Source organism: Eschscholzia californica, unplaced genomic scaffold (assembly GCF_041429995.1).
Source record: "Eschscholzia californica isolate CP2 unplaced genomic scaffold, dmEscCali1.0.p SCAF_2, whole genome shotgun sequence".
In the NCBI taxonomy this organism is placed as follows: domain Eukaryota; kingdom Viridiplantae; phylum Streptophyta; class Magnoliopsida; order Ranunculales; family Papaveraceae; genus Eschscholzia; species Eschscholzia californica.
The window spans coordinates 46,757,671-46,780,068 of NW_028238309.1; the positions used below are offsets into that span (position 1 = coordinate 46,757,671).

The following is a 22,398-nucleotide window of genomic DNA, read 5'->3' on the forward strand; positions in this document are numbered from 1 at the left end:
TCGATAAAAGGTGGAAAGCATTTCTCCACATTTCAGAAAACGCGAATCACACCCAAGTAAAATTCCGAGTAAAGCTTTAAGAACATATTTGGCCTACGCCGATGAATAATGATTACCATGAATTACTCTCTGATGTTTGGTACTTGGGAATGAACTCTGATTCACATTCAGAGGAAGAACGGCCTTTATTTTAAATTCAAGGGAGAGTGGATTTGCCACTCCCTTCCTCTCGAGTGACAATTATCTTTATCAATCTGATTAAACTTAACAACATAGTAAAATATTTCCAATAACTAAGAACAATATCATGGGATTATCATTTCCCGGGGTGGTCAGATTACTTTTCAGGCATCAAATCTATATAACAAATGACATAGGTTTGGTGCCATGTCATAACTTTGGTTTATAAATCTCGGTTGTCTAATTTTCTTTTGTAATCACGACCCTTCATTTTAAAGAGGCTTTGAAATGATAGATATTTAACCGTCAAAATAACTACTCACTCCCTAAAAACTCTCTAACTTTTTCTCTCTTTTCTCCCTTCAAACAACTCAATATAATCTCGGTTATTATTTTAAATTAACTTTTATTACTTCAATATTGGTATAAAACCAAAATATTTGATAATTTTGTATAATAATGGGCTATACCCTAGTTTAGCACAAAAGACATCATTTCACCCACCATTTGGTATTTCTTCAGTTTCTTCTTCCCTCATCTTCCCCTCCCACCACACCAATTCTGGCCGTTACCACCTCTCTCTCTCTCTCTCTCTCCGTCGGAACTTGAAGAGAGAAGGCAGAAAGAGACGGATTGTGAGAGAGAGAGAAAGAGAGAGATGAAAATGAGAAGGCAAAAACAACGGAAGAGAGAAGGCAGAAAGAGACGGAAATTTTCAATTTCGCCACCTCATGAAATTTGTTACAGCGGAAAATTTACTTTAGGGGTGGAGGATCAAATTCTCAGCCCCCACCATTTGAACATTTATTTTGAATGGAGATGATTTTTAAATACATATTTTTAGGGTAGATTATGGCAGATGAATGGAGTTAAGTAATGGCTCCCCTAGAGAGAAGAGAAGTGAACCATCCATTACTTGTAAAAGATAGAAAAGACCTGAAAATTTTGAGTACTCTTCCATTATCCAACATAAAGATAGAAAAATTGCAGTCAAACTACCTAATTAGTGAATTCCAATTTTCATTTTGTTTTTTTCTCATCTTCTAAGTACAAAATCCCTCAGCAAACAAAATTCAGTACAACTAAAAAATACCTATCAAGGTAAGATCTGAAGAACGGTTACACTCTACCAATCAAAATTTGACATCTAACAGAAAATGCAAAACCCTAAATAATAGCACAAGAACAATACCAGAATTCAGATCCTCTGTACACCTCTAATTTGGTTATGTATGATGTATTCCCTAGCTTAGCTCCTCACTACAAAAATCGGCAATTTTCGAACCGAACTATTTTCTTTAGAAATATGAACTACGTTGACTGTTTTTATCTCTTCTGTTTCTTGTGTATGTATTCCTGTTCCTTATTAGAAGCCGTATACCTGTTCCTTATTAGAAGCCGTATTCCAACTGGGTCCTCTATGTATTCCTCGTAAATTCTTGTATGTAACAACAGAAACAAGAAAAGTAAGATTATTCTAGCTTGATGCCTCTTTTTCTTGCAGCATCTATTACCACATCGACGTTTCCCATCATCTTAGAGAGGTTGAAGTATGATTTCCAAAGCTTAACTGAAAAGGGATATACAGACAAAGCTTGCTCGTGAAACCTCTTGGGGATGCCGTGAACTTCTCCAACATCACTCAAGAGAACACACGCTTCTACCCATGTTCTTTGCGGTGCTAATGGTCTTGTTTGGTAGATGGAACTAACCAAGAGAGAGCTTGCCCAGAACACAACACTGCCAGATGTAACACCACTGGAATTGCAATACTTTGTAATTGATCGAAACGCTGATAATGCAAAGTGGTAGTTAGCAGGAAATATAGCCATAATCGCCTCAACATGACCAACGAGATCTTTGAGCTCATTGAAATTTTCTGGCAAAAGAGATGGTCCATACCATGCCTCAAGAACTGTATTTAGTAGAGAACAATCACAAGAAACTGGACCCAACACGTTATTTATCAGCTGCTGTGTTCTCGGATTTTTTATGCTTTGGCAGAAATTCCTGGATAATGGCTTGGAGACTGGTGAGAAACGGGAATCAGATAAGTACTTACTGAGAAGGCTCAGTACTTCACTAGCAGTGGAATCCTTCGTATGGTCAGGCACATTAGGGAGTACAAATAAAGCATGTTCTTTGATGCAATGCTTCGAATCCTCTGGAGGAGATAGTTTCAACGCCTTGTCGATCATAATGCGTGCTGCAACATGATCTTTCTGCAACAATTTATAGAGAAACATATTAACCAATCCAAATAACTCGTCCTTTGAGTTAGATGAAGAAAAGTAAGCATTGGGATTTCCAGTTTGTGAACTAGGAGGTGAACAAAATGATTGAAACCACCGAACCATCAATCGCTCTGTAAATTTGATTTCTCCATTCTCCAGGGAATATTGAGCATACTGGTTCCAGATACATTGGATTCCAGGAACTTCCTTTGGCCAAATATTCAAGGCATTTTCAAACCCTTCATATCCGAGGTCGCTAGAATACTTGCTCTCGAGACGAGCTAATATCAGAACAAGCTCCAAGCAAGTAGGGTGAAGTTTAATGTATTTGTTCAACAATGTCTTGCTGCACTCGACACCCTCGAGCACTCCTACACACTGGACATGACTAACAGCTAGGAGGTGTGCTGATTTATTAGCATTTTCCTTCTCATTCAATCCAGAATTAATATCTAAAGCAACTGAATCTACACCCATTTCCATCAATTGTGAAGCTCGACGCTTTTCATCAACTGTTAATTGTACTAAAGGCCATTCCATGGAAAAAGGGAATTCTTTTCCACACTCAAATTGTTGTATCACTGGATCAGGCAGTTTCCTGTATATCACCAAGTACACACAACAAACCCAGAAGGTACCTTTATCAGATACAGTTAAGCATGAAAGGATATTTGAGAGTGAAATGTTACTATTGTCAGATACGCCTTTGGAAGTTGGTAAAAGTCCACAAATTCTTTTGATGGCGGTCTCAACTTTCTCGGACATGCATAAGAAATCCATCATCTGCAAAAACAGGTCCAAGATGCATGCACTTGCATGTATCTTATCCCTGACAGATGTAGATGCATGTCGGCATAGTGCCGAAAGTGCAGTGTCATATGCAACCAAACGATCATCCACAAGTACCCGACTGTTGATGTACATAAGCCAGAGCTCGTAAGAACCTTCATTGTTCTGGATCTGGAAAAGAAGATTTTTTTTGTTTCCATGTATACAGCTTAAAAATTGAAGTGCCAAGGAGATAAGAACAAGTAAATACTTTTCAAGAAAAGATGAGCACAACTAAATAAACACGAGAGACGACGCTTCAAGGAAAAAAATATATAAACGACACACAAAAATCAAAAGCAGCGAACTTCAAGAAAACTACTGAGAAATTCAACTACAAAATATATAATTTGTTTTCTTTACTAGTGTTGCTTATTGGTGTAGGCGTGTAGCGACTGTGATTTTTTGTTCCTACTATTCTTCTGTAAATGAATCAGGGGAAAACTTACACAATCTATGATCAATACCATCAAACTCATTTTCTAATTTTTGGGGAATTTTTCTCCATTATTTTTCATACACACGTGCTTATAAACCAGCTTATGACTTGATTCATCCCCTGTTGCACTGTATCTCTATGTTCATGGCAAAAGTACATATACTGTCATGAATAAGGAAGGACAAGCTCTCAAATCAGTTGTAGGAACACCAACTTTCTCAGTTTCCAAGTGCAGAGATACATAAAAAAGTCTAACTCTATGTTTATATTTCTGAATTCATATTTCTTGTTATAAAGCTCAATGAATGAGAGAAGATGTGCCCAGATTCTTATTTCCTATTTTTCTACAAAGTCTATGTTTATCAAAGACCTCAACTCTTGGCAGACAAAAGCCAAGGCAACCCTACCAAGATGCTAAACTATGAAAAGTTCATGTCAAATGCTACAGCCTCAGATATTAGATTCAGAAAATCTATCTACAAAGTAGAACTTCAGCACATGAAAGGTCAAAGGAGCAAATAACAGCATACCGCGTGGAGGAACATATCATCCTCCCCAAGAGCATTTCCTGTACTGTAGTAAATACGCAGATAAACTATCCAGAGGACAACCGATGTACGATCAGACTCAAGAGCACGTGATAACACTGAAAGAGCCTGCATACCAATTTCAAGAACCATGGTGAGGTGGTAAAAACAAGATTAAGACAATCCATGTAACCAGGATAGATTAAAAACATTTTATCTTTGTCAGCAACAAAGGGATTTACTCACTCGTAAAGATAATTCAGCTTAATATGTGCAATGAGCATTTCTGAGAAAGTTGCAAAATAATACCTTCTTTCGCCCTTGTAGTTTATTGACCTCCTGGGAGAAGAGAATAATAGCCAGGTCCAGTGTCTGCTCAGGATCAGTCAAACCTTGGTTGTGTATTTTCTAAGGGAGAAAATATTAAAATTTGGGGTTAGAGTCAATATATACATATAAAATGGCTCATACTTAATATAATTTATATTCAATGTTTTTTCCTGAAACGAATTTTGAAGTTTGATTCTTAAAAACCTATGAAGTCATGGATATGTAAGTATGCAAGTTATTTAAGCATAGGTAATGGACGCAAGCATAAAAAAGTTAACAAACTAGACGCTTACCAATATAGAATGTAGAAACCTAGGAAACAGGGAAAATATATAAACAAGATATATGTCTAGGTGAAGAAGAAAGAATATATCAACTTACGCGTAAAGCAAGCGAAACAGCATAATTTTGCATGAAGATGGCCTAAAAACTTGTCTACATAAAAATAATAATCGTTGTTTTTATAATAAACTGGAAAAAGGTCTCCAGATTCGAAGTTTTTATGACAAATTGGGTATTAGACTAATGACAGTCTTTAGAATATGGGAACATAGTTTAATGTACAAATGCATCACAAGGATGTACTAAAGGAGAAAGTAATTGAACTACAACCTTTGGATCGCCCTGACCCTTTAGATTCAGAGACTGCCTGTTCCAACTCTGTCCCTCAACACGGCCATCGTTAATATGCAACAAAGCTGCATCTTGGAACAGAATGTTCCAAGCAGGAAAATTTATTGACAAATAATCGCCAAAAATGTTTAGCCCATCATGGCCTATATTCCTTGCGAAGACAGATCTAGAGGTGCATAAATCAGCTCCCAGTGTACCCGAGCGAACAATATAAGCTGGTGGAGCAGGCGTGTCATTACAGTGGTGAAACTGAGAAACTTTGCGTTCACAAGTAACTTCCCCAAGGTTGGATGACGTTTCAACTACTGAAAATAGATATTATTAAAACTATTTCAAAATATGAATAATTCACCAAATACTGATTGGCATGAAATCGTACCAGCATGTTTGGGATCATCTTGCTTTTGTGTGTTCTTCTTTAAGTCCTTTACATGTTGCCACCGACATTTTTCATCATGACATATTCCTCGAAGCTCAAACATGCAGATTGGCCAAAACGGATCAATGGAATGATTATGCTCATTTGAGAAAGTTTCATGCATATCAATGTCTCTTAAGGAGTCCTCTGTTAAACATGTTCTCGAAGAAATCGAAGAACCAATAAATTTGTAAGAACTGATACCACAATTATCATGCGAAATCTCAGGCACTCTTTTCTTCTGTTCCCTTGTCCCTAATCCTACAGAATATACTGGAGACAAACTTTTGACGTAATTAACTACGGTCTTGAGAGCTGGGGAAGGTAAGAACGATACAATAGCAGTTGACCTACAAATTTCTGCCAGAGCACTGCAATCCTCATGATCGACGACTTTATGTGATTGGTGATTGGAGGAACCTACATTGCCATGACAATGATTATCGACCCGAACAGAAAGCTCATGGATGCCTCTTTCCTGTCCCACAATACCTAGTCAAAACATGCATGAAGTGGCTCATTAAGTTCTTCCAGATGCATAAAAATCATTTTGATTTTTTTTAGAGAAATCATTCAGAATTCTAAGCAGTGTTTCATACTTTTTCAAAATACATGAATATTTTATTAAGGAAATGTGCTATACTAATATCACTAAAAATTATTTTAAACCAAACCACCGCAAGCCAGGCATCCCAAAGAAACTTCTGAAGTGCTAAATAACACCCTCCCTGCCCAAAAATCATGACCAAAATACCAAACTACTTGCACCATAAACTCGATCTCATAAATTTTCCAGCTTGATCAAAGTGCAACAACTTTAACACCACAAGGAGCAACAATAGCACATATTAAGATGATGCCTTGTACTCTTCTCCAACATATTTCAAGTCTAAAAGATGGTTTTGCTTTTTGAAGCTTTATAGTACCTTCCAAATAATTGTAAAATACAATAACGGATAGAGTTTGCTCACAATGTTATTCTACAAAGAAGCAGAAGTTATTTTTTTAAAAGCTGTAGCAACACAAAAACTGGTCGAAACTAGACTATAAGGCGAAGATGAATACCTTCCACAGCTGGAGTCAATTTTCCATCTGCAGCCACAAGTGGCTGTTCATCTACACCTCTCTGAGACTTCATATTCTTGACAAGACATTCAACTCCTGTGTTCAAACATGGCTCGACATTCATTGATACGCTCTTTGATCCCATGCGGGAAAACAATTTAGACCTTAAGGAAGCTTCAAGAAGTGCATAATCTTGAACACTGTTGGCACAAGATTTCCTTTCTGATTCGCAATTAGTGCATATTTCCCCTTCTTCAAAAGTCTTACCATGCTCGCACAAAAGCCACGACTTAACAATTGTATGGTCAAATGCATCATTTTCATCTGCAAACATGTACCAAGGTTAGGAATTAGGAGGAACGGTAATTAGTGCACTTCATTGCCCTGGTGATGATATAGTTTTAACTTACCAGCACCAGGCCCTTTACGTTGTTGAGATACTAAACTGGTCCCGCGGCTGAGCTGGTAAGATGGAGGGTAAGTAGTACTGTCCATGCATTTAATTGTATCAGTGGCCCCCTGCTTTGGGACCTCAGACTGCTCCTGGTTCTGATGCCAAGGTAGAAATTGATGTTTATGAGTCCTAGAAGACCACAAAGAACTGGAGTCCTCCGTTACGAACGACTGGAATCGGGCTGACATCAAGTCTCTCCTCCGAAAGAGAGATGTGCATCTGCTATTAGCCTCCACCAAAGCCTTCTGGGCATTACGATACGCTTTCAATGCATTCTTTTCTTCAATTTCACACCTACGCCTGTGCTCTTGTGCTTCTTCCAATTCTTTTTCTTGCAACTCCTCCATCTCCATTAAAGTTTGCCAGTCTATGATGTTGTCTGCTGAGGGATTGTCTTGGAGCCTTGCATTAACTCGAGAAGACTAGCAATGAAAACAGAGAAAGTTATCAGATAATAAAGTGTAAAAGTACTGCTGCAAGTAACGAAGTAAAAAACTGAGGACACCAAGTGAACCAATAAGAATCCATATAACGAGTGGATTCGCATAAGACAGGCGTGAATAAATGAGAACAGAAAAAGCAATATCTACTTGATGAACTTTTGTACGTCACCAAAATCACAAAGAATACGTTATCATTTGGTTAGAAAATCTCAAAAGAGAGTCTAAAACAATAATGAAAAACCACACCAACACAACTTACTGATTCATTTGGAGAGGACATATTGAGCTGGGACGGAGCACCACCATCTACTTTGGATGTCATTTGTGCTACCTGTGTATGTTGTTTCACCATCAATGAGGTATCATCAACCAACATTGCACCCTTGTCAGAGTAAGTGTAATTAGCAGGGATTCCAGTAACTCCAGTTACTGGAATGCTGCAAGCACTCTGATTATTAGGCAACTTAAGAATCGGTACAGCAGGGCCTATGGTTTCAACTAAAGAAACAGAAGGCTCACAATCTTTCAGAGTAAGCGGATATGTAGGAAGATATGAATCATGTTTATCAATTTTCGCTTGCACTTTACCAGCTAGAGGTTCTTTTGTACCTACAGGAACTCCTTCAGTGAATTGGTTCTCCACATGTCCACCGCCATTTTCCATTTTTATTGCTTTTAATTTGGAAGCAGAGTCTCTAGCAGGTCTGCACAATGGCTGTTTCCCGACATGATTAGTATGTTCAAGTTTCAAACGTTTCTTGGCCGGCTCGTCATCAGAAGACTCAATAGAAGCCATTAGTTTCTGCGCAGTTGGCAGAGTTTTAAGCTTCGTGTCATTACTTTTGTGAAATGAACCTGTATTTGTTTTTTGGATCTCCTGAACGGATTTAAGCTGAAGCTTTAGTTGATTTTCTCGTAATGCAATTTGTTGGCGTAAGGTCTCTAACTCACTGTTATTCAAACTTGAACCTTGGCTATATCTGTCCCGGCTTGGTGTTGTCTTATTCGGGGGATCAGTATTTCGAATTTGAGACACTCTACGAACTAAAGAGCCTGGAACCCTGGCGCTGGTTCCATTTATCTTGGTCATAGAGGAAATGAATGTACGACTTAAAGGTACCTTCTTTGGGATAACCTTCAGTTGGTTAGTTGCAGCTTGTGGCAAAAGCTCTGACTTAACATGTGATGAAGCAGGTGGCCTCCTGTTCCCCTGTATATCAGAGATGGTCACTTTCTTATCCGAAGTTCTTTCTGTATTATAATCCTCATCGTCACTTTCACTCTCATTGTCAGAGAAACTTATCACTAAGTTATCTTTAGGCAACTGCGGCGCACACCATCTCAGGTTGCGTTTGTTAGCAGATTGAGATGAAACCACATTCACTTCCAGGTGCTTATTAGATTTTTGCGTAACCGGTGTTTTGAACTGCATGTCACCAGAGTACACAGGTCCATTTACAGGAACACACTTATCTGCAGTTAGAGATCAAAAGCAGTAATTTTACATTTCTGCTATAGAGGAACGTCTCAGGGAAGGCATTAAACACCTTCTAACTCATGTCAAATCATTCATATATAGAACAGCAATAGTTTTCTCATTAGACGCAACGCAAAATTAAGGTTTCAATTCGACAGTTCTAATACAAACTAGAGTGCATGATGTTAGTTTTCCTCCATCCATACCTTCAATAGAATGCAGAGACAGAAAAAAAAACATACAGTTTCAGAGACGTGTGGGTATACAGATCTAACACCACTGGTGGCTTATGCAGTGGTCGCATTCCCACGTGATCCTCCTTGCCTCCAAAGATATCAAGTAATACAGTTATATTACAGTGTAGAATAATAGAATCTCTTATTATCTTATAAAGGAAGCATGTGTAGCTTTAAGAGCAGCAAGGAGTGATTGCCAACTTGATGTGTCCATAAGGAATCTTTCTCCTCTATCTCTTAGCAGTTGAGGATAAAAAGACGGGGTCTCATGCAAGTTGCACAATGGGAACGGAAGGCTAGAAAGGAAAAAAATAATGTAGGCCGAAAATCCCGAGAAAGAACAGGAGGATTGGGTCATAATGGCATGAAGTAAGAGATACCAAATAACCAAAATGAGATCAAGGAACAAGGTGAACAAAGGGACTAAACGTGTAAAACTAGCGACTGCAATTTGCCATCCACCAGCGCTTATTCGACCCTAGTGAACCGCGAACAGGAATCATCAACCAAAACAAACCGGAAACGGAAATATATATCACGTGGAAACAAACCTAATTGATCTGATTAGTAAAAAGTTAAATTTAAATTAGCTCCATCGGTTATTTAATAGGCCTTATCCTTTAAACTTAAAGTAGAGTGACGTTAGGTCAAAGTTTGCCACATTTCTCAAACCAAAGGACTTCAATAATATGTTTCTGGCCTTGAGTAAGGTGGAACAAGAACATGACACGCAGTGTCATTTACCAGTTTAGTAACTGTCGGAGGTGGCTAAAGAGAATGAGATTAAACATTTCAAATGTATGCACAAAATTGGAAAAGATTAACTAACTTAAGCTTCAAAGTAAAAGCACAATTCAGGAGAAAATAGGTGGAATGTTTAAGGTCCTTAAGAAACCAATGGTCTAAATAAACTCCATATCGGCTCATTTCTGATGTAAACGAAAAAGATGATGACATTAGAATACTAATACTCTCCAAAGCACTATTATAAGATACAATCAAAACACAAAATCAGGGTTATGTGCTTTCAAGAGTTGTGTTCGATACATTGACCACCTGGTATAACAAATCAATGAGTTGTAGATTGAAGAGATTGATAATTGACATTTCAGGTGTAAATAAGCTTCAAACCTACCATGTGGTTATAGCTTGCCATTGAAGGCAGTAATATCACTTACCCTTCACCAGATTCTGAGTGCTTTTGTTACTGGTACTGACAGTGAGCTCCGTTGGTGGTGCCGGGGATGGAGTAGTACTAGAGGACCGTACAGCTACTTCCTGCACATATTGGAAACCAAAAGGGACACATTCACCACTAGATTCAACAAGAAATCTTTGTAACAAATCAAATCAAAAAGACATTCCCCAAATATTCTTCAAATCTAATAAGAATAAAGTAGGATAAACAAATTGCCAGGATAATCATCTCGGTCATACAATAAATAATCGCAATTTAGAGACGGAAGTGAATTTGAAGTATGAACACAGAAAACAACCAGGAAAGAACACACACACAATCGATTTTAAAACAGTTCAATTGAAATCAAGATTAATGAAAATGAATAGCGGAAATAATTAGGGTTTGTAATGGAATTTACGTCGCTTCCAGATGAAGAAAGTTCGCCTTCTTCTCTGAGATGAATTGGTCTCTTCTTTGAATTGGTATTAGGGTTTGCAGATGAAGACATTGACGCAATTGCTTTTGCCCTAAGTTCCTCAATCTCCTCCATTACCTCTCTCTCTCTCTCTCTCTCTCTTTTCTTTATTTTTGTTTACCCTCTCTTCTTCTACCGGCGGTTATACATGAAAAACATGATCGATGGCGCTATCACTTGGTCGTGATCTGATGGGAGCAAGATATCAACGTAGTCAATTTATGGCCGTTGGATCTTACTTGATAGTGATTCCCGTTTTTATGTAAAATATCGCGGGACAATTAAATATCGGGTTAATTCCGTTTTGGCCCCCGATTTGTGACCAACTGGCCGTTTTAGCCCCCATAAGTGTCCGGCAGTTCGTTTTGGCCCCAAGGGCTAAATTTTTGACGAAATTATCCTCGGGGGCCAAAACAGAATTATTTGTGAAAAAGGTTAAAAACAAAAAAAAACCACATCACACCTTTCTTTATCATCCACCTCATCTTATCACTCCTCCACCACACCACCTCCTCTCCACCTCACCCTTCTTCTCCGGCAGGATGTTGCCGGCCGGAATAAAAAATTCCGGCCGGCCACTTTTTAAAAAAAAAAAAAATTTCTCTCTCTTCTTCATCTCCTTCTTTCTCTCTCTTCTTCATCTCCTTCTTTCTTTCTTCTTCTTTCTTTCTTCTTCTTTCTTTACCCCTCTCTCTCTCTAACCCTTCTATTTCTCTCTCTCTAACCCCTCTCTCTCTCTCCCTATAACTCCGGCGAAGGGGCGGAGCCCCTTCGCCGGAGAACCAGACCTTGAAGGTCTGGTTGGAAACCAGACCTTCAAGGTCTGGTTTGAAACCAGATTCGGTCTGGTTTCAAACCAGACCGAGATCTGGTTTCTACAACCAGATCCCGGTCTGGTTTGAAACCAGATCGGAATCTGGTTTCTAACACCAGATTCCGATCTGGTTTCAAACCAGACCGGGATCTGGTTGTAGAAACCAGATCTCGGTCTGGTTTGAAACCAGACCGAATCTGGTTTCAAACCAGACCTTGAAGGTCTGGTTTCCAACCAGACCTTCAAGGTCTGGTTCTCCGGCGAAGGGGCTCCGCCCCTTCGCCGGAGTTATAGGGAGAGAGAGAGAGTGGTTAGAGAGAGAGAAATAGAAGGGTTAGAGAGAGAGAGAGGTAAAGAAAGAAGAAGAAAGAAAGAAGAAGAAAGAAAGAAGAAGAAAGAAAGAAGGAGATGAAGAAGAGAGAGAAAGAAGGAGATGAAGAAGAGAGAGAAATAAAAAAAAAAAAAAAAAATTTATTTTGGTAAAGGTGGCCGGCCGGAATTTTTTATTCCGGCCGGCAACCTTTCGCCGGAGAAGAAGGGTGAGGTGGACAGAGTGATGTGTCAATTGTTAGATGAGGTGGACAAAGAAAAAGAAAAAAAATAAATTACAGAAATGCCATGGGGGTATAATTGGGAGGTTGGAAAACATTTGGGGCCATTTAGGAATTTTTTGGGGCCAAAACGAACTGCCGGACACTTATGGGGGCTAAAACGGCCAGTTGGTCACAAATCGGGGGCCAAAACGGAATTAACCCTTAAATATCTAAGCATGGACCATTTCCAGGAAGCGGTTACATACAGCTCATGAACGAAGTGATGACCCAGCTGCCGCCCCTTCATTCATGCAAAAACAAAGCTCCAAAGTCCTTTTTGGCCCCCAATTTGTGACCAACTCACAGTTTTAGCCACCATAGGTGTCCAGCAATTCGATTTGACCTCCAAGGAGTAATTCTTTTAGGAAATTATCTTCGGGGGCTAAAATAAAATTATTTCTGAAAAAAAGGTTAAAGAAAAGCCACATCACCTCTTTCTTTCTCCTCCACTTCACCTTATCTCTCCTCCATCACACCATCTCCTCTCCACCTCACCTTTCTTCTTCGGCGAATGATCGTCGACTGACCGGCCACCTTTACCTAAAAAATAAAAAATCACTCTCCTGTATCTCTCTTTTTCTTCCTTTCTCTCTCTTCTTCTCTCTCTCTCATTCTCTCTCTTCTTCTCTTTCTCATTTCTCTTTCTAAAACCTTCGGCGAAGGGGTTTCATTTAACAGACCTCCGGCTAGGGTTGGGAATCGGTCCGGTCAGATTTGCTCGCGGGTATATTTCATCGAGCTCGGGCGGTCCGAGCCCAACTACAACTTGCCCGATTGGAATTTCGGTCTGGTCCGGGTCGGGCAAAACCTAAAAGTCACTTGCCCAAAGCCCGACCGCAACCGAATTTGTTCTTCGGGTACTCGGGTATCGGTCTGGGTCGGTCCGGTACAACCCAAATTAATGAAAAAATTAGGGCAAAATTTGGGGCATAGTTTAGGACAAATTTGGGGTAAAAATAAGGGCAACTTTTGGGGTACAAATTAGGGCAAATTTTGAGCAAAATTAGGGCAAAAACAGTTCTTCATTACCTCTTAAGACAAAAATAAGATGAAACAAATCTAAAGAAGAAAGATGAAACAAATCTAAAGAGAAAGATGTAACAAATCTGAAAAAGAAAGATGAAACAAAATCTAAGAAACAACATGATACAATTGTTTTCTCTGTTAAAAAAAATGATACAAATCTTAAGAAAACAGATCATCATCTATTCGTTGTTCTTCTTCTTCGTTCATTCTTCTTGAAGTTCGTTCTTCTTCAACATCGTTTTTCTTCAACTTCGTTTTCTTTAACTTCGTTTTCTTCTTCAACTTAGAGACGGAAGAGAGAGATGAGACAGATAAAGGAGTCGAGAGAGGAGTCGAGAGAGAGAGATGAGTCGATAGAGAAAGATGAAACAAAGAGAGGAGTCGATAGAGAGAGATGAGACAGAGAGAGGGGATATGGGTTTTGGAGATGAGAGAGATGCAGCTAGGTTAATAAGGTTATCCTCAAGAGAAACCTATTTATACCCAGGGATAAAACCCTTAATCTAACGGCTGGTAATGTTTACTAATGTCTTAATCTAACGGTTGTTAAGAAAATCGGGCAGGCGGTCCGGGCAGGTAATGTGCAACCGGTCAGAGCTTCAAAATCGAGACCGGCCCGACAACTCTAATCGGTCGGTTTGGGCTTAACCTAACCGGATTTCGGACGGTCTCGGGTGTCTCCGGACTCGGGCGGATACCGGGAGGTTCACGGTCAACGGGCTTTTTCCCAGCCCTACCCCGGCAAATGAAACCCCTTCGCCGGAGGTTTTCGAGAGAGAAAAGAGAGAGGGAAATAAAGAAGAAGAAGAAGAAGATAGAGAGAGATAGAAGAAGAAGAAGAGGGGTAGCAGAGAGAAATTTTTTTTTTTTTAGGTTAAAGGTGGCCGGCTGTAATTTTATTCCGGTCGGCGACCAGTCGCTGGAGAAGAAAGGTGATGTGGCTTTTATGGCTTTAACTTTTTTTCAGAAATAATCCCATTTTGGCTCCCGAAGATAGTTTCGTAAAAGTTTGGCCCTTGGGGGCCAAATCGAACTGCCGGACATTATGGAGCCAAAATAGTAAATTGGTCACAAATTGGAGGTCAAAACAGAATTACCTCAAAATGATTGAACTAGAAAACTAAATACAACTAATGTATAAATTTTAAAGGGGTGATGATGGATAGTCCAAAATAAAATCCTAAAAGGGTTTTGAGTCTTAAATAAAAATTTGTTGTGATTGGCCTAAAATAACCTTAATTGTTTTCATAAATCATATTCTCTTTTTAAAAATATCTCCTAACTCTAAAGAAGCCTTCTCATTAGTTCTAACTCATTTTATGTCTCCAATAAAAAAAGGGTTAATTCTATTTTGGCCCCCTAAAGATGACCAACTCACCAAAATGGCCCCCTAAAGATGACCAACTTCTAAAATAACCCCCTTTTTCACTTTTTCGTATATTTACCGTTGGAAATTAACTTTTTTTTATTACCAATTTTACCTTTCTGACATCACTTCCAATGTTTATGGTTTCAAGATCATTAATCATAAATCATGTCATTCATTATTAAATTTATATTTTCTCTCAACAATTTATCTATAACTCTCTCTAATTAATTTTTCATCCATTATCTTCAACTTTTTCTCTTCACCTCCATCACCATCAACATTTTTTTTATTCTCATGATCATCATATCTCTAGAGAATATAGATGAACCCATTTGCTTCTTTATACTTTCTCTAAATGAGTTGGGTTTTTTTTTCTTCTCTGTATTTTCTCTCTACCTTCATCAACAACATCATCTTCATCTTCAACATTTCTTGTTATCTTCATCCTCATCATCTCTAAAGATGAACCCATTTGTTTATCTGTACTTTCTCTCTAGATTAGTTGTTTTTTTTTCTTTTTAATTTCTCTCTCTACCTTAATCACCATCATCGTCATCATCTTCAACATTTGTTTTTATATCATCATCGCCATCTCTAGAGATGAACCCATTTGCTTCTCGATATTCGCTCTCTGTAAATTAGTTGTTTCTTTTTTTGTTTTTTTTTTTTAATTTCTCTCTACCTTCATCCCCATCATCATCTTCATCTTCAACATTTATTTTTATCTTCATCATCAGCATCTCCAGAGATGAACCCATTTGCTTCTCTATGCTCTTTCTAGATTTTTTTTTTTGCTTCATTGTAATTTCTCTCTCTACCTTCATCACCATCATCTTCAACATTTATTTTTGGCCTTGATCAACATCATCTCTAGAGATGAACCCATTTCCTTATCTATATCTTCTTTCTAGATTTCGTTTTTTGCTTCTATGTACTTTCTCTCTATAGATTAGGGTTTTCAAGCAACAAATCTTTACTTTTTTTTCACCTAAATTTGATCTATCTTCAAGTATTGATGATTCATGAGAAATAAAATAAATTTAGAAAAAGTAATTTGGAGAAAAAATCTAAAAGAAAATGTTGAAGATGGTGATGGTGAAGATAAGGTACATATTGAATATGAAGATATAGTCAGAGATGTTGAAGACTTTGATAATTGAAAATTTGGAGAAGCAAGAAATAAACTTGATAATTCAAGATTTGGAAACAATAAATTAAATAAATAAAATTAATTGTTAAGAGAAACAAAAAAGTAAGTAATGAATTGATAAGACTTATAATTGATGTTTTTGGGACAATAAATATTGATGTAATGTCAGAAGGGTAGAATTGGTAATAAAAAAATAAACATTAATATTTGACGGTTAAATGGACGGAAAAATGATTTAGGGGGCTATTTTAGAAGCTGGTCATCTTTAGGGGGCTATTTTGGTGAATTGGTCATCTTTAGGGGGCCAAAATAGAATTAACCCATAAAAAATCACATTTTCTCTCTTCAATTAAATCATACTTCATTTTCTTCATCCACCTTCTTCTCCAACAATGTTTATTTTGGATTTCGAGATTCGATTTTCACTTGTTTTCTCTAGTCGAAGCAACTATGTTCATCTCAAACTAAAACAACCAAACTATGTTCAACTATGATTTCGGTTGTCATGGATTTGAAGATGAATTAATCAATTCATTTTTCAACTACTGTTTTTTCAGTTGCCATTATTTTTTTGGGTTAATTCTGTTTTAGCCCCCAATTTGTGACCAACTGGCTGATTTAGACCCCATAAGTGGCAGGGCTTCCTGTTTGGCCCCCAATTGGATTCGGGAGTTCGATTTGACCCCCAAAATTTGTCTAGTCTTCCATTTTGACGCTTATGGTATCTTTGTAATTAAAAAGTTTCTTTTGAGTCCAACTCATACTTATTTTCCTCTCCACCTCATCCATCTCTTTCTTCCACCTCACGTTCATCTACCCAAGATGGTACTGGAAAAAAGTCGTCGGTCGACCACATTTTTCCAGCGACCTATATTTTTTTCTACCTAAGATTGGATCGAGAATAGCAACAATACCCCAACTCTGTAAGCTTTGTGACTCGGGAGATATAAAGACAACTTTTCATCTTTTCGGACATTGTTAAACCTTTCAGGACTTGATACGCCTCACAAATATCCCAGATCTACTACATCTCACATCAGATACAGTTAAAAATCCAATTGATCTATTAAAAAGAAGCAAAAGGGGAAAACAAACTTGGTATATTTATACTTACCTCCTTTGGGAGTGGTGGAAACTTAAAAATGATTTGTACTTCAATTAGAAGGAGAAGGATCTTCAACGATCCTGGTGGAATGTGAAAATCAACCTCAAAACGTTCCCACTCTTCCTGCTACACCAATTTCTTCTTCACTGTTACAGGTAGATGAATGGAGGAAAAATCAAGATAACTGTGGACGGTGCATATAAGGAGACACGAGTATCGGCGTCAGCAGTGACGAGAGATGCAAATGGCAACATCATTCTCCCAAAAACACAAACCTTCAAACCCAAATATCCCTTACACAATGAAATGGAAGGGGTTTAAGTTAGGTCTTCAAGTGGTAGAGAAATTATGTCTCAGAGGATTTATATTGTAAGGAGATGCTAGGGTTTTGACCCAACTACTATCAACCGACACAACTCAAGTCCCGTGGCGCCTATCATACGATCTGGAGCATAGGCATGTTAGGGTGGAGGATTACAAGCGTCAATCCAGTGGTGTCCACGTAATTCCAATCAACTCGCACATTTGTTCGCTACTGATTCTTATTTATAATATTAAACTTTTCTACAAAAAAGTGGGTATAAATAAAGGTAAAAATGAGCTTTTAGACGACCATCGCTCTGGAAAACAGGAAAATTTTTTGGAGTAAAAATTTTTGGCTAAATTTTTATGTTTACCTCGAACTATCATTTCTTTTCCATGCGATACACATGGACGACATACTTCCATTGTCGGGAACCTTGAATATTTTTCTTTAGATCTTTCTCTGTCATCCTCTTCCTCCAACCACCACCACCATTTATCTCATCTATTTCTCCTCAATTTCTCCTTCCCCCCTCTCTTCCTCCATATCTCTCTCCCCCCTCTTACTCTCTCTAACTATTCTAGCGAAGGGGATGGTCACCTTCACCGGACCGCCGACTGATTTTAGGGGGAACCCACCAAAACCCAGTTCGGTTTATTGATTTGGGGGGGATCTCCCCCCTAAACTAGTGTCAAATTGGCTAGTGGTTTTTCCTCCAAAATAAGTTGTTGTTCTGGTGAAGGAACTCATTTGCTGCAACAGATAAAGAAAGATGAAAGAGGAGAAAAAGGGAAGGAGTAGAGAGGTGAGAGGGAGACGTAGGAGGAGAGAGAGGGAAGGATGAGAGAGGTGAGAGAGAGACAAAAGAGAACAGAAAACAAGAGAGACGAAGGAGGAGCGAAAAATTATGGTGGTGGCTAGATGTGGTGGTGGGCGGAATTGGTAGTTAGAGATAGGAGATACGACAAAACAGATGAGGTTTTGTTGCTTCGAAAATTTTGAATAAATAACCATTTCTCCTTAATATTTCATACCACGAATTTTTTCCCCGTTTCACTACAACGTCTGTCTTTGGTGATGATAGTTATATAATTTATTCAATTCATCTATTTCGAAAAGTCATTTATTAGGAGTAGTATTTATTGAAAGTCGCGACCTTGGGGCATAAAGACTCTGATCAACTAGATTTGGTTTAGGGACATATTCATTTTGAGTCTACAAATTGACTTTCTTGAGATTTGCCCCATAATGTTCATCTCCTTCTCTCTTCCTCTCTCTTCTGCTTATCCTCTCTCTTTTCTTTCTTGCTCTGATGTTGTTTATATCTCTATCGATTTTCGTTAATTATCTCTCCCTCACTCTCTCCCTTACTATTGCTCATTCTCTCTCTCTCAGTCTCTCTATTCTTTATGGTGTTCATTATCTTTTATGGGACGTGTTATTTGTTTTTTACGGGACATCAGATCTTTTAACCGAAAATCTGCCTCGGATCTTTTGGAGACGCTTTTACTCATATTTTTGTCTAATTAAACGACCCAACTATTTAGGTGAAACTTTGAGGAGCTAATTAATTTGGATGTGCATAAAAATTATAGGGTTGAAACAACCAAAACCCTAGTTTCCCTATAAAAAAACGAATACATCTTCTCAAATAGTTGAATACATCATATCCTCTGTAGTCATCTCACATTTCTCTGCTCACATCTCTTTCTCTCTTTCTTCAAGCTGCAACGAACATGTATGTTATGTTAGGTCATTTTACTTGCAAGAACAGGTACGTAGGTTAGGTTATTTTACTTTTGCAAGTACACAGTAGGTTAGGTATTTTTCTTGAGAAGATTTATTATTGTTCCTTGCAAGAACAGGTATGTAGCTTAGGTTATTTTACTTTTGCAAGTACATAATAGGTTAGGTATTTTTTTTTACCACTGCAAAAACAGATGTGTACTTAATTACTACTTACTATTGCAAAAACAAAGGTTATGTTATGTTAGATTTATTTTATTATTGCAAGAACAAAGTCTATGAAAAAAAAAACAAAACAACATTGGTATACCTATACACAGACAATGACGTAACATAAAATTGAGGTAAATGTTTAATTTTGACAAATATAATGAGACAAAGAACAACATAGAAAACCTAGAGAGAAAGTAGGGACCAGAAAGTTGTCATGTTTGATTTGCTATATGTATGTGCTTCTTTATTACTTACTTTTCTATTCGAATTGATTGTTTGATATTTGTTTTATGCTTAGTATGAGAATGTTTTTAATGGTTCCGTGATCAATGTGGATATAAATTAATGTTGTACACTTTCAATTTGTTTCGATTAGATGTATTCAGAAAAAAAAAATATTGAAATGGAATACAACTAAGAATGAGTTTCTACTTCAACTTGTTGTTGAAGTTGCGAATAGTGGTAAATGCGGTAAAGATGGTTCGGTTTCAAAGAACTACTATGAATAAGTTGTTATTCCAACTATAAATAAAAAATGCAACGGGAATAAAACATCGGAACATGTAAGTAGTAAAATTAAGAAATGTAAAAGCAAGTATAAACAAATTGGAGACTTAATGACTTTCTGCTCCGGGTTTGGTTGGGATGCAAGGTACGGTAAGATCACCGCTCTACAAGAAGTTTGGGATGATTATTTTAAGGTAAACAACAAATTTACTTCATAAATAGAAAAGATTTTTCCTATTTAAATATTTATTCAAGTAGTTTATTGCATAAACACCCTAATGCTAAGGATTACCAGAATGGGAAATATCCAGAATACAACGATTGGTGCACAATTTTTGAAGGGTTTTATGTTGTTGGAGATAATGCATGTGAAACATCAACTGAAGGTTTACAAGGAATTAATGTAGTCAATTTTGATGTCGACTTGGACCCTTTTTCAAGTGAGACTAACTATGACGAACCTAATGACCCTCTAACCGCAAACGAGAATACTTGTAGATACCAACAACCTAATAGAGGCGAACTACCTGTCCAACGTTAGTGAATGAACAAAGACACATCATGATAATGTTAGTGAATGAATGGCTTCGAGTCTTGAAGAACTAGTTAAGACTACAAAAAGTGCAAACTATTGGTGTAAAGTACTTTTTGATATTCTTGATCTGGACTACTCAATAAAAATGGAAGGAGCAAAATTTTTAAAGACATCAGAGCAGAAAATGAAGTTTGTCATGATGAATATGGATGAGAAAAAAAATGGATTCTATCTGAGCTTGATAAAGGAGAGCTTTAAGTTACAGTTCAGAGTTTAAAATTTATTTTGGTTTGTTTAGTTTATGTTTTAAATTAGATACTATCTGAGCCAATAAATGAGAGTTTAGAGTTTAAGATTTATTTTGGTTTGTTTATTTCGGTTTAATAATTTTTATTGAAACTTCATATGCTATACTTTTCATGTTGATATTATTAAAGCTTAATAAGTGTTACAGTATAAATTTTTTACTTACTTATTTCATGTACATGTTTATTTATTAGGACTTTTCGGATGGATAATGAAGATGGTTTCCAATATGATGAACACACACCAGTAATTAATAGTAAAAATGAAACTATTATTTGTGTCGTTGCAATAACTTGTTACAATATCCGCGTTCTTAAACTTAATGCTCTAAGAAAGTTAGTCACTAGTAAATGATTCATTTACATGTAACGAAAATTGGATGATTTACCTGACGAATTTTGTGAAATTTATAGGATGTATCCAGATACATTTCTCAAGTTATGTCGTATTTTAAAGGAAAAGTCGTTATTAGAGGACACACGCTATGTCAATGTGGAAGAGATGCTTGGTATATTTCTCTTAACGGTTGGTCAGAATAATAGTTACTCCGTAACTAGGGAAAGATTCGATAGATCCAAATTTTGTACAAGCATGAAATTCAATAAAGTTTTGAAGGCATTGACTTTATTAGCTGCAGAGTTAAGGCGAAAACTCCAACAACCACCTCATTGAAGATCCTAACAAATGACTGCTTCAATCAGTACTTTTTGGTAATAGAAATTTTTTATTTACGATTAAATTCAATTTAATTTTATAATTCATTTGTTTTCAACTACATTAATTTTTATGTATGAAAAACAGGATTGTGTTGGAGCAATTGACGGTACATATTCCAGCTATATTGTATCAATAAAAAATTCAATTGTCTATCGTAATAGAAAAAGAATTATATCACAAAATATTTTGGCCGCTTGCACCTTTGATTTGCAATTTATGTATGTCTGTAGCAGGTGGGAAGGTTCAACAAATGATAAATGAGTACTAAAAGATGCTTTAGAGGGAAACGATGGATTTAAAATTCCTCGCGGTAAAATAGTACATTCTTATCAAATTTTTTGATACATTTAACTGGTATATGGAAATATAAATTACATCTTAATAATTTATGTTGTAGGTAAGTTTTACTTGGCAGGTGCCGGATATTCTAACCGTCCTCAATTTTTAACACCATATCGAGGTGTTAGATACCATTTAAGAGAGTTTGGGAGTATTCGACGTACAGAAACTAAAGAAGAATTATTTAATCATCGTCATTCTTTGTTAAGAACCGCGGTGGAAAGAATATTCAGTATATTTAAAGCTAGATTCAAAATTTTCTAAACTGGTCTGTCACTTCCATTTAAATCACAAACACAGTTAGTTTTATCATGTGCAGGATTGCACAACTTTATTCGAAGAGAATGTAGTTCAGAAGAATTTGCTCTAGATGAAGAATAAACCGATGAGTGTACCCTGGATGAAGATTATGATGAAGAATTTCAAACTCAAGAGTAACAAAGACAACAAGCTGGTGATTGTAGATATAGTATTGCTGAAAAAATGTGGAACGACAGAGTCGTATAGTTATGTCGAATATATGACTATTTTTACTTCTTTTGTCGGATTTTAGTAGTTATTATCGTATTTTACGGACTAAAAACGCAGAGTATTTGCTTTTATTTTTCTATCACATCTCGTGTTTACATTAAAATCATGTGATATATATATAAGTAGATCTGATTTTTTTTCTACGTTTCATTTTTACATAGGATGTATATATATATCACATCTCGTGTTTACATTAGAATAATGTGATATATATACGTAGATCT

The 22,398-nt window shown here is 37.1% G+C and overlaps 1 protein-coding gene across 4 annotated transcripts; it reads right to left on the minus strand.

Annotated features, from left to right (window-relative positions):
• Positions 1-1,164: 1,164 nt before the first annotated feature.
• On the minus strand, positions 1,165-11,209 carry LOC147558431 (uncharacterized). 4 transcript variants are annotated; one of them, XM_086660095.1, is made up of 10 exons: positions 10,863-11,209; positions 10,443-10,542; positions 7,811-9,024; positions 7,065-7,530; positions 6,655-6,978; positions 5,551-6,009; positions 5,151-5,473; positions 4,518-4,616; positions 4,212-4,337; positions 1,165-3,374 (listed from the first exon to the last, which is right to left on the minus strand). In XM_086660095.1, the coding sequence occupies exons 1-10, from the start codon at positions 10,992-10,994 to the stop codon at positions 1,653-1,655; spliced, it is 4,965 nt and encodes a 1,654-aa protein (XP_086516221.1). In that variant the 5' UTR covers positions 10,995-11,209; the 3' UTR covers positions 1,165-1,652. The 4 variants fall into 4 exon arrangements, with proteins under 4 accessions (XP_086516221.1, XP_086516219.1, XP_086516220.1 ...); XM_086660093.1 differs by having other exon boundaries at positions 5,551-6,081; positions 10,863-11,178; XM_086660094.1 differs by having other exon boundaries at positions 5,151-5,476; positions 10,863-11,173.
• Positions 11,210-22,398: the final 11,189 nt, after the last annotated feature.

Bases quoted from the DNA above. Each gene is read 5' to 3' on its own strand.
- LOC147558431 (XM_086660092.1), bottom strand. From the start codon at position 10,994: ATGGAGGAGATTGAGGAACTTAGGGCAAAAGCAATTGCGTCAATGTCT. The intron at 9,025-10,442 runs GTAAGTGATATT...CTCTAACTGCAG, and splicing joins CACTCAGAATCTGGTGAAGG to ATAAGTGTGTTCCTGTAAAT. The intron at 4,617-5,150 runs GTTGTAGTTCAA...TTTCTCCCTTAG, and splicing joins AGGGTCAGGGCGATCCAAAG to AAAATACACAACCAAGGTTT.